This window comes from Rhyacophila brunnea, unplaced genomic scaffold, assembly GCF_057557595.1.
Source record: "Rhyacophila brunnea isolate RB1 unplaced genomic scaffold, BYU_Rbru_1.0 scaffold_18, whole genome shotgun sequence".
NCBI lineage: Eukaryota > Metazoa > Arthropoda > Insecta > Trichoptera > Rhyacophilidae > Rhyacophila > Rhyacophila brunnea.
The window spans coordinates 1602291-1615118 of NW_028232837.1; the positions used below are offsets into that span (position 1 = coordinate 1602291).

At 35.8% G+C, this 12828-nt stretch overlaps 1 protein-coding gene across 1 annotated transcript in view; it reads right to left on the reverse strand.

Annotated features, from left to right (window-relative positions):
* Positions 1-1002: 1002 nt before the first annotated feature.
* The window catches only part of EloA (transcription elongation factor elongin A), a 30511-nt gene continuing 18685 nt past the window's right edge, over positions 1003-12828 (reverse strand). The window contains exons 8-10 of the mRNA XM_085945086.1: positions 4942-5141; positions 3004-3150; positions 1003-1790 (exon numbers count right to left, since the gene is read on the reverse strand). Of these exons, the coding sequence (XP_085801212.1) occupies positions 1566-1790; positions 3004-3150; positions 4942-5141 (572 nt within the window). The 3' untranslated portion in view covers positions 1003-1565. The remainder of the gene's footprint in view (positions 1791-3003; positions 3151-4941; positions 5142-12828) is intronic.

Consider the following 12828-nt stretch of genomic DNA (forward strand, 5'->3'; position numbering starts at 1 on the left):
ACTTATAAAAATACCTATATGGTGATAAAAAACTCAATCCGTGTCAGCATATCGACCGGCAATATTAAATATATTACCGGAATTACAAATTGTCTAATAATATCCATTTCCTGAAGTGTCCAATTATTGTAAACTCAGTAAATAGCTTACTGCAGATTGTTTCCGTGATATCCATTTTTCCACATAGTCAGCTATATCCGACGACGCAAACTCCATATAGTAGCCGAGTCAATTACAATAATTATTACCTAAATATTCTTTCCAAGATATTATTTTGATTGTGAGTACATAAATAATTAGCGGATCATAATTCATTGGACATCGTCACTCGAATATAAGTTCCCGGTCTGTTAGTATCTCGGCCTCGGAATCGCTCCACACAACATCTCATTCTACCGAGATCAGACCTCGGAACAGTATCATAAGTATTATATATAGATAAATACTTTAACATACTCTTGTACCGACTGTTTACGCTGCAAATAAAACTCACTCCTCCATCAATCGGAGCAACCACCAGACCTTGGACTTCTCATCTCTCCTGATCACGACCTCATCATCCATCACACCATGACTCCCACATATACCACATAAGCGTAAAGTTCAATAGTTTTGACAGAAAATATGACGTATTTAGAGCGACATCGAGCAAGAGAAAATGATGCAATAGGCTAGAACGGTCGGAAATAATAACCGTAAAAATAATTAAATACACCCTATGAAATTTGTGCGCAGTAGAAGAAATCACAATCTGCGCAATTTCAAGCTTAAGTTGTTACACTACATTATAACACAGTAGCGAAGGGTGGAGGTAGGCTGTTATGATCCGCCATAAATAGTGCACAAACTTTGTTAGTCATACGTATTTGTTTTTATTGAACTAAGAATACAATTTATTTACAGATGGTATTGGTTAGTTTTTAAAAATCAATTAAACCCTGCCCATAATAGTTTTGGTATATTTTAGGCAAAATTGTGCACACTTTTTCACTCATTTGTTTTGGTTGGATTAAGAATATACATTACACATATTATTGTTGATTTATTTTTTTTAAATTCATTAAGCCCTGCCTAACCAAACTATAATAGATAAAAATATTATTCTATCTACAAAATAATCAAAGTTATGCATGATTTAATTGCATGATTATAGATATTTTTTGACTATTATCTATTATGGTTTCGTTTTTGCAGGATTTAATTATTAAAATTTAAAAACTAACCAACACCATCTGTCTTATTTCAATGAAAACAAATACGTATGATCCTAACAGCCTACCTCCACCCTTCGCCACTGATATAACATGTCATTGTTTTGTTAATAACGTCTTTTCCTTCAGAGTACATTATTGGGACAATTTAATAAATCAGAATTGTTCACTTATTCTCAGAAGTGATAAAAATATTTAACGATGGAATGACCACCCCAGTCCGTAAGGATAAAAAAAAATCACACAACGCTCACAATATCTGTCACAGTTCATTCAGATCCGTCGAGGACGATAGCGCACGTCTTCAGATAAGATACTTTTAAAAATAATGGAAACAAAAGAGTGCGAAGATCACTACCGCTTGTAGCGTCCTTTGATGAGCTGTAGCGCCTTCTGCATGAGCGGCGCTTTCTTTGGCTTGATGAATCCTCCGGTAGAAGTGCGGTTGGTGGAAGGCGATGATGAGGAGGCGCCGCCCGCACGCTGCAGTTCTGCCCCTTTCACCACGTTGCTGCCTGCCAGGGATGCTACGCGGGCTGCAGGGCTCACTACAGGTTTTCTGGCGGTGCCATATATGGCCTGGAATAAACCAAAATAATATTAAATTCACACGAAAGGAAATTCAAATTAAGCGCTAAATCTATCTAATCCGAACTAAAACCAAGTTTTACAAGACGCTCATCCAGGCCTCGAAAACACAGACATTCATGGGTCAATAGGAGATGGTAATAATTGTAGGTTAATATACAAGGCTGAGCTCTACAGTCTGTACTAAAGATGCAGTGTAGTTCAATCACGTAAAATGACAGTAAACCCGTAAAGAAAGTAATGTTAAACAGATGAGACAAGCCAAAAATTCGCTGACTAGACTGTGGCAAGTATAACGTGAAGCGTGGCTGTTTCGAGACTCTTTGTTCCCCTTGCCTTGCAACCATTTGACGTGTTGTTATTTGTGTGTGATGCAAGTTCTTGTAGACTGTTTAAACGAGTTAATGATGCAAAAAGTGTTGAAAAGTGGTAGCAGGAGGGTTATAAGTTGTGTTATAACCTACTGTGAAGAAGAAAAAAATCAAAATGAGTTCACTGGGCCTATAAAGTCGATGCAATGACAGGTAGATATTCTTTGATATTTCAGTGTTACCATATAGCTAAAAATATCCCGACAGACTGGATCGTCTGGTATTATATCCGATATTCACATTCTGAACGAAAGTAGGGGGAAAAACCGTTTCCCAATGCTGGCAATCCTTTCATAATATATCGCAGCACCACAACGGCGGCCATGACACTTCAAGTTATAATTTTACTATATTATGGAGCTACCAATGACAGCCATACTTGGGGTACTGGATAGAAGTTCATGGATGATCTTTATCCTGGTTATGGAATTGATCTTCCTAGTTCAACAATGGTTAATGATGGGATCATTTTACTGATCAAATTATATCTTGTGTTTTCCTAACTAAACATGAATTTGGTGGGCGTCATCATTATAAGGTGCTGCCCCGGTATGGATCCTTGCTTCTTGCACGAATTCTCTTCTTATTCCATCTAACCCTATTCTGAGGATCTGTCTATACTTACTGACATTTAATTATTACTTTTGTTTTGTATAGAATCACTCATATTATTTAAGTTCCGTAAATTTGTTCTGCTAGTGTTTATGCCCTTTTTTAGAATGTATAGAATTTCAATTCTTTGTCCACAGTGCCTCTTCATCACACGGCTGCAGAATAAAAAACCATGAATCACCACCTGCTTGATACATACTTTAATTTTTGTTATAATTTACCTGTTTTCTGGCAACACCACGCGGCGGTTTGACCACACTGTCGACGTACGCCATCTTTGTCTGCCGCACGGGTTGCGATTTGTCCTGTGACAATTTTATGTTCGCCGTAAGAGACTTCAGCTTTGCCTCTTGCTCATCCAAACAGCGCTACAAAGAGAGAAAAAAATAACAAAGAATCTTCGAGGCATGCCATGTGACTGGTGAAGAGTGGAGTACAAAATGATAGGTGACAAATTCATTCAGGTCTCAGAGTAATAATATAAAGAGAGCTGCTATTGTTCGGCCAATAAAGCCATGTTTCTCGTGTATAATGCACAGTTGAACCTCAATTTTATTATTATTAACATAACTATGAAACATTATATCAGCGGTTCTCAAACTTTTTAAAATTTCCTGTGTGGAGGCTCCTTAAAAAATTGTTTGATGGCTCGAGGACCCCTTTAATAACAAAAGAAAATCTATATTATTTTAAAGAAATTGGGGGCGCCAAATACTTTGCACAAGGGTGCCACGTCATATCTACGGCGTGGCACTGCTTATAGGCTTATAGGTTGTGAATAAAACATTTTTTTTACAAACAATTATGTATTCAGAGAATATTACATGTTATGTAAATTCATTTCATTAAATTTAAATAACAATTCTAATGGGATGGATGCGTCTACTTTGCCTGAACCAGTTCTTTTATGTTTGGCTTTGTTTTGGCCAGTGCAACTCTCATGTCATTTGTCGCGTATAATCTATTTCGAGATTTTGACTTGATAGTAATTAATGTAAAAAAAGCCGTCTCACACTCATAGGTCAATGGAATCAGCACTCTTAGGGCCAACTTTGCAACAACTTTTCAATCCAAAAATTACTACAACACGTTTCACGGAAAACATGTTTTGCACCCCCATCATTTATCAAATCAAGAAACTGTTCCTGAATTAAATTGTCCTCAAGAAAAGTTACATGCTATAATTATAAAAATATAAATAGTATAATTAATATGCGTTCGTTTATCGCGGTCCTACCGAAACCGCTTCGCGGTTCAGTTTGAGAACCGCTGCGTTATACCATCATGTTGCTACTCAGTACGGCTACCAAATTTAAACACAACATAGTTAACCATATTTTCTACTAAATTAACTAAAAATAATACCACTAACTTTATATTTAACACAAAAACAATAAATTTCAGCAACACATGCTCTGTCTTTAAATGAATGTAATCATTCAAACCAATATTGTTGAGAAATAAGCGTGCCGAATGCTTTCTCATTTGCACTTGTTGTGGTTTGTTGCATGGTTTGTTTTTGTTCGGGTAAACACTTGATGGTCAGTTATTTAGAAGAATTTTTTTATAAATATTTTTAACTACAGTGGAACCTCAATATTATGTGCCTGGAGTTCATCTCAGCTATTTGCGTGTAATTTCTGCATTCCCATAAAAATTATATTATAATATAATTTCTATAGGTATATAACATAATTTTCAATAATTATATCACTTTTATATATAATATTTATATTATTTTTAATTATTCCACATTATAATACTAAAGCAACTAATAGTAACGAAAGTCAGCATGGTCAACTCTCGCATATCTTCATTTTTTTAACAAAGACACATCCGACATCTGCCGCAAATCATTTGCTCTTAAATCTGAACAAGCGGTAGCTTCAAATTTTCGTAAGTTGGCATGACTATCTATCGTAAAGCAACACCATCATAAAGCACGCTTTGAAGAGGCAGGTTTAGGTTCCAGTCGACTACAAATTTTTTATATGCTTTCTACTATTGTGGGTTTAATGACAGTAAATTATTGAAAAGCTTCTATGGGTTGAGATTCTTCATGACTATCATAGTCAGACAGGTAGCAATCGGAACCAAATACACTTGCGAGTTAAAGTTACCTATATTAATAGTAATTAAATTTATAAAATGTGTCTTACCATATACATCTCCCGCCACGATTCCATCTCCATCCGCTGCTTACTCCTGAATTTCTTGTTGCAGTGGACTTGCCACAAGAGATCGGTGTCGTCGATTAAGTAAGGATTATAGTGCTCCAGCATGAACAGCTGATCGGGCGTCGCCTTGTCCACTACAGGTTTTAGCAACTCATATGGCACGCCGCCAGTATATTCAAGGGCTGGAAAAATCGATTATCGTTACAATTACTCACTGCCATATCTGCTGCACGTAATAACTTGTGGTTTAATAATATCAACTGATCAGTTATAATCCTACTTAACAAAATTGACAAGCTCCATGATATTACGTTCTTTATGATACCTATCAGAGAAACGATAAGGATTTGTTCATACTGAGCGTACGGTATACAATGGTACAAGTCTACGCATACCAGACACCAGTGGCGAAGGGTGACTTTTGGAAAGAGGTAAGCTGTGGAGATCACACTTGTCAGGTAACTTACGGGAAATAAGAAAATAATACTTACGATATTACTACTGATGAATAGGTGCACACTAATGACAACGACACACTGGTCATAGGTTTCATCGCTGAATTTGTCAAATTATTTAAATCACTTATGGCAGTAGAATTCCACGCATACTTTCTTTACCAAACAATACGCATTGCCAACAAAAAAGGGTTGTTTAATGTATAACTGATAGTTAAAAACAAATATTTATCATATAAATTGTTGTGAAAATGTCTAATAAAAGTTTTTTTGATGTATTCAAATCTAAATGAACCCTTGGAAGGTCAAGCTTTGATAATTTTTAAATGCAATCGTTCGCACATTTTCTACCGGGACACTACACAATTTAATAAATACTTATATATTTAAAGCACTGGCGAATGATTTCGGTACAATATGAGATAATTTATCCACATTCAAAACACAGTAACACAATGAATTCTGTATTATAAAATAAACCTTTATCACCGCTTTGAAATGTCAAAATGACATAAACTGTGGATAGCATGTTATGTTTGTCTATGACTGAAGTAACCTAAATAATAATCGCGAATTAATACAATATTTATTTTTAATAACAATTTATAAATTATATGTGATCGAACACAATAGTTATTATTTTTTTTAATCACCTTATTATTTATTATTTGCTTTTAAAGATAAGCATAGACAATAAACAAATCAACATTTCGAATAAGCTTGTCTGTTTACGTTCTGAGTCTCGAACAAAAACGCAGACATGCATGAAGTTGGCAACTGAATTGCGGTAGAAAATTCGGCTTGGATTATCGTTGAAATAATTCTAAAAATAGCACTCACGTTGTGACGTTCAGTCATTTATTTTTGATTCGAAACTTGACTAAATTAAAAGCTCTACTTATAAATAACGACGATAGATGGCAATCAATATTTTTATTATAACCTACAATGTCCTACAATATTGATATCTCTATATATATAAAAATCTCGTGTCACGATGTTTGTGGTCGAACTCCTCCGAAATGGCTCGACCGATTTTTATGAATTTTTTTATGTATATTTGTTAGGTATGAGAATAGGTCAACAAGTATATTTCATACCGCTAGGTGATTAGGGTATCTCTATCCAGAAAATTTTTCTTTTATTTTTTTGACAATTTTTTTTTGTATTTTTTTTTATTATTTGGCATAAAAAAATACCTATAACTCCAAATTTTCACCCTCCTACCCCCACCCTCCCATTTTTTAATCGCGATTATATTATTTTGTATGAACAAATTTAACCGTCGTTCGTATTTCAAACAGAATGAAATTATTTATGTTGTTGAATGACAGATGGCGCTACGTCCGAGAAGAATTCAAGAGAAGCGTCGCGTCATTTTGACATTTCATTCGGCATATCACAAAACGCGTGCAAAATTTTGTACGATTTATTTTAATTTATCTATTTTTATGTGCGTGTATCAAAGTCACAATGCCAGCAAGACGCAAGAGGGGCCATTTGGGCCGTCGAACGAATAAAGCAACAAACATGCAAAATAGTAGAGCAGAAAGAACAGACGAACAAATCCAACAAGATAAAGAAAATGTGCGTGTAAGCATGTCGCAATTGCGTGCATCTCAATCACAAGAGGCACGAGCTGAACGAAATCAACAACGACAATTGGAACGGAGCCAGGCGCGCCGGTTCGTAGTTAACACACGCAGAGCAAATGACGACAACGCCAACAAGTACATCGAACATTTATATCCGCTTCGTTCTTTCGTCTCGCATTCGAGTACGAGCCAGATATTGAATATTCCGCTCATCCGAAAGTGCTGATTGGTGCTATGGACAAAGAATGTCCCCATTGTCATGCGCTCAAATTCAAACATGAGTCAGCCGGGATGTGTTGCGCATCAGGAAAAGTGCAACTACCAGAAATTGAGATACCACCAGAACCATTGAACGGCTTGCTCATCGTCACGGTTCCAGATTCAAACCTGTTCCTGAAGTCCATTCGCACATTCAATTCATGCTTCCAAATGACTTCGTTCGGAGCAACAGAAATAGTTCACAATACTGCGGCAAATGGTCAACAATTCCATTCTACGTTCAAAATCAAAGGCCAAGTATACCACAAAGTAGGCTCATTGCTGCCAATGCCAAACGAACCACATACATTTTTACAAATCTACTTCATGGGCGGTGAGGACATCAATCATGTGGATGCACGTTGCGGTTACAATAGCCTCGATTAGCCTAATGCCAGGCACATCGTCGGCGAACTGGACGCCCTGTTGAATGAGCACAATGAATTATTGAAATTCTTCAAAGCACACATGCACGAATTGCAAAGTGACAATCACGCTATTGTCATCAATACTGATAAAACACCAGCTGGAGAGCACGTGCGTCGATTCAATGTGCCTGTTGTTGACGACATTGCTGGAATCATGGTTGGCGACCGCACATCGACGCGAGAAATCGTGATCCGAAGAAGAAACAATAATCTGGAGTTCATCGCTGACACACACCATTCATACGACGCTCTCCAATATCCGCTAATTTTCTGGAAGGGACAAGACGGATATTGCATAAACATTAAATAACGAGATCCTGTCACAGGTAATTCATTCATTATGAACATCATTACACATTTTGAATTGAGAAAATGAATGGTTGATGTTTTTTTGTTTTTATCGGCGGTCATCGTCTACAGCGCTCTATTCCTCTTTCTGTCATAGATTCCATCCCCACACACTTACGATACATTCGTTATTTTTTATTTAACAACCAAAATATTCACTAGAAATAATTTATATGGCAGAACAACGTTTGCCGGGTGAGCTAGTTTATTTATATAAATTAAATACTTGAAAATAGAAGGTAAGCTTTAAATAATCGCTTAGTATGGAGTCTTCGCCACTGCCAGACACTGCTCAACGAAACCTGTTACAAGCTAAGGAAGATAGTTTCCGGAGCGAAAACTGTAGCCATTGAATATCTGACATGACGAAGAAGACACGGAACAAAAAAAACAATAGAAAATATTATGTAGTGAAAATATTATATTACTATCAAACGTGTTAAAACTTTGAACTAACAACTCCTTCCAGTGCAGCTAATCGCACTTCCGTTTTCGAAAAAGGAACACCTCCAAATTTATGATTTCATTTTATGCTCCCGTGGTGTACGGATCTGTCAATTTACATAATTTGAAGCTTTTTATAATAAAAATATGTCTAAGACGATCAGGAGTTATGGTAGAATTATTATTAGTAAACTTTTGGTTTATTACGAAGAAGAAAAGGAGCCACATCTAATCAAAGGAGACCCGATACATTATTTAAGCACGCCTTGCCACCATAACAGGTACGCCATTGAGAAGTCTTCTACATGCGACTACAGTGACTTTCTGTTATCGCCGATGTCTTGTTATCGGACAATACACAATATTCCTTGGCCCCAACCCCACTTAATTTGGAAATCATTGCATACAAGTTGGATAAAGTCAAAAGTTTTGTCTAAATTGGGTGAACCGACATTATTATACAACAGAGTTAACTCATTCGCTGCTGACTAGATAATGATTTTTTTAATTACCACCTTTAAAATGCACGTTAATTACATCGATCGGCCGCCTGGTCATTACGCGCCAGGTAAGTCACACACTACCTTGTACTATCTGTACTGAGGCCTTACAATAATGACTGGGAAACCATAACCAGTGATAAAAGTATCGTTGAGCAATCCAATAAGACATAGAAGAGGCAGGGCATACTGACGATTGCCCTTTGCTTGAGATAGCGAATTGGAGTAGCCAATAGTGAGATGGAGAAGGAAACCAGCACCCACCCGTATTGTCATGCTTTTGATAATGATAATAATAATGATGAAATAATATGTCACTTAAGCTGTGATTATAATTATTAAGATGCACGTCACGTACTGTCAAGCTGTCACGGCGACAAATTTAGTCTATGGTTTCATCATTTTGCAGAATATTTTGAACTATCACAACCTCTGTAAATTCAATGATGGAGAGTGCCAACTCTAATGTATTAGTATTTTGAATTATTATTCATTATTCATGCTAATTTCAATTAATTTTAACAGTTTCTACGTGTGCGTATGTTAAAATTACTTGCAATATTATATCCATAGATAATATTTTGAACAGAACCCAACCTGCAGACCGTAGATAATAGACAACATTCTAGAAAATACATAATGCAAACTGCTAAAAACAAAAAACACGCGATTTTGACATGAATCGAAAATGTGTAGGCATGTAGAAAATGATAAAAAAACGTTCATTGAGTCATGCCGGTGTCGATGCAGTGCAGTATAACGTGAGGTGACCTCATTGCTGTTCTGGTGATTTCGGCAGATTTTGCTAACTGACAATGTTTGTTTAAAGGTTCAAAATGTGCTACGGGATGGGAGAATCAGTCTGACAACATTTTTAACACCACGAAAAATGATATTGCCCACCTTATTCCCGTAGCGGCAGCTTACTGTGATGTCACGTGATAGTAAGCGACGTGGATCTCAATATAATCAGAACTTTATGCTTAGTTAATGTAAGAAGCATGGAAAACACGTTAGATATTGTGTCAACTTAATTATTAATGTTAGTAATTTGGTTATATTATTCATAATTTCAATGTCTGTACCATGATGCATTGATTGATTCCACTTATTGTTTTAGACTTAAGGCCTATATAACAAAATATACTACTTTGTACGCAGTTCATGAGTGTCACCTGTACAGAACGGAACAGAAAAGGGTTTGAGCATTCTATATTTCATGCGTCCCTGGTTAAAATTTCACGAATGGACCAAAATATTTTTTTTTTTCAATGAATTTTTTAAAATAAAATATATTCGAAAGTGTGTTTGGATAAAGGGCCCATGAGCCCAATGGTTTGGGTGAATGGCTAAGGTCCTATATTCTGTACCATGGAGCAGAACTGAAATACGAATTTTGTGAACCGAAATAAGAAGATAATTTTGGAGATATAAAGATATTCTATGCCCCCATTAAAATATTATATCCTTGTAATAAATAAGTGACAAAATTTTATTTGAATGGTGTACCTATCTACCTTTTAATTATTTTCAAGTCATTGATATTGTTTTAAATAAAGATTATTATTTAATAATTTATAAAACTTATTTTTCCACTTTGTTTTATACAAAATATAAACCACATTTATATAAAATTATGGAACCCATTAGAGGTGAGTTGGAAATACTGTCACCAGTTTGTGTACTCGAGTATCGGATGAAACTACCCATACTCAGTACGTGTGGCCCAATAAACTTGTGATGATATCATTGCGAGTTTCGCTGGTTAGTTGGTAGACTTTCAATACTATTGATATTAAACGCGCGCGAGCGAGATAACACTCGAATATAATAAAATTATATTTTAATTTTTTAGTCTATGCATGCGAATGACATCATCTTATGTATAAGAATAGGTCATAAAATTTCTGTAGCAGCATATTATTCCCTCAAAAATGTGGTGAAGTGACTGAGGTGACGCAGTTTACAATAAAAAAAATCACTGTTCTTCATTATGTTAACAAGAATATTATAACCAAACAGAAAAACAACTCATAAATTTAAAATGTGTTTAAAATTTTATAATAAATGGGACATTTCGAAAACCCCAGCTGTGTATTTTTAGCGATTCTATTGAAGCCGATATTTCAAATACTAATATGGTGTTAAGTTTTAGTTCCCGTTTAGTATGAGACTTATGTTGCATACGCACGCCAAACGCTCTATATAGTATTCCAAATACTAGTAAGTATTTTGGAACAAGTTTTGATACTAAGTATTTTTTTATACTGGTAGTAAGTACACTTAGTCTTCAAAATCGACCAGTTTTCCCACCTCTAGAACCCATACTTGATATAGTTCACCATATGAGTGAAACCAGTAGTGTAAAATATTTGTTATATGACATGAAGTACAATACTAAAATTTAACCTTAAATTTTTTTTCTGAATAGAATTTAATATTAATTTGTTTCGAAAGTTTATGTAAAAAACTAATTCAAGTTTTTGACTCATACTCACCACTTCAATTGCGATACTCTGCAGGAAGTAATATATTGGGACATTAAATTTATTAATATCTTACCTCGCTACGCCTGCAGATTAAATTTTTTTTGGTCACCCTATTTTATCTCATTGACTTCTTATATTATATTAAATAGATTAATAATTGTGGTTGTATATTTCATTGTATGAATACACAACTTTCAACATGATTAGTGAGTGCATTGTTATCGTAATCAGTAAAGGGGTAGCGACATGAGTGCAAAGGCTGTGGATATCAGTGATGAAGGGTGGAGGTAGGCTGTGGAGATCCGACATAAATAATGCAAACTAAACTTTGTCAGTCGTACGTATTAGTTTTCATTTGATTAAGAATACAAATTGAAGAGTGTTAGTTAGTTTTTTAGATTCAATTAAATCCACCGTAAACTAACCATAAGGGAGAGCAGGTAGGATTCGTACACAGGGAGCATTCGTACAGTGGCGATATCTTCACTATCCAATTCATTGGCGTGCTCACGTTTGTGTGTGTGACTCCCGCTCATACGCATAGTGTAACCGCGGGGCAGGGCATCAGTGCGGCCAACAGCTTCGACGGAGCACGCCGATACGTGTTTTCGCTCTACGTAAGTATTTTTTGTATTCACTTTTGAACACGGTTAACTGTTATAAGTTTTGAACGAATGTTATAAGTGACTTAGTATAGTTTATGAAGTGATAACTTCATTTAATATGTAAATAGTCATTTTAGGCTAACTATAGCGGTTATTTTTATTTTCAATTAATTTGTTGATTTCTCGGTTTGGGGTACCTTCGTACAGTTATGAGTGGGGTAGATTCGTACTGTACGAATGCTCCCCATTCCTAACTGCGTGGCAGTAGAAAGATTGTTCACCAAAAATATTATTGTTGCAGAACCATGCCGCGAATATATGTGAAAAAGGGAACAAGAACAGGAGACGTTGATGAAGATGCAATGATGCAAGATGCAGCCGTTAGAATCCACGTAAGGTGGATAATCAACTTTTACAGCGGGCCAAAATGCCAATGTGCCAGAAACTCTACCTGCAGAAACAGAGATTACTCAACAAGATCTTCCATGGAGCTCAGCGCCAGTATCACCCTCCTTGCTATCACCTACAACTGCACCTGCATCTTCATCAACTGGAGGATTAATAACTCCAGAAATTATCCGGCCTTATCCCAGAGTGGACAGAAATGCGTTAAAAAAGTCGAAGAAAGGAAAACTACCAGGAAAATCGAGAATATATACAGATACCCCTGAAAAAATAGACTAGAAGAAATAGAAAAAGCAAAACAGTTGAAGAAGCAAGAGCAAGAGAGGAAACAAATGGCTAAAG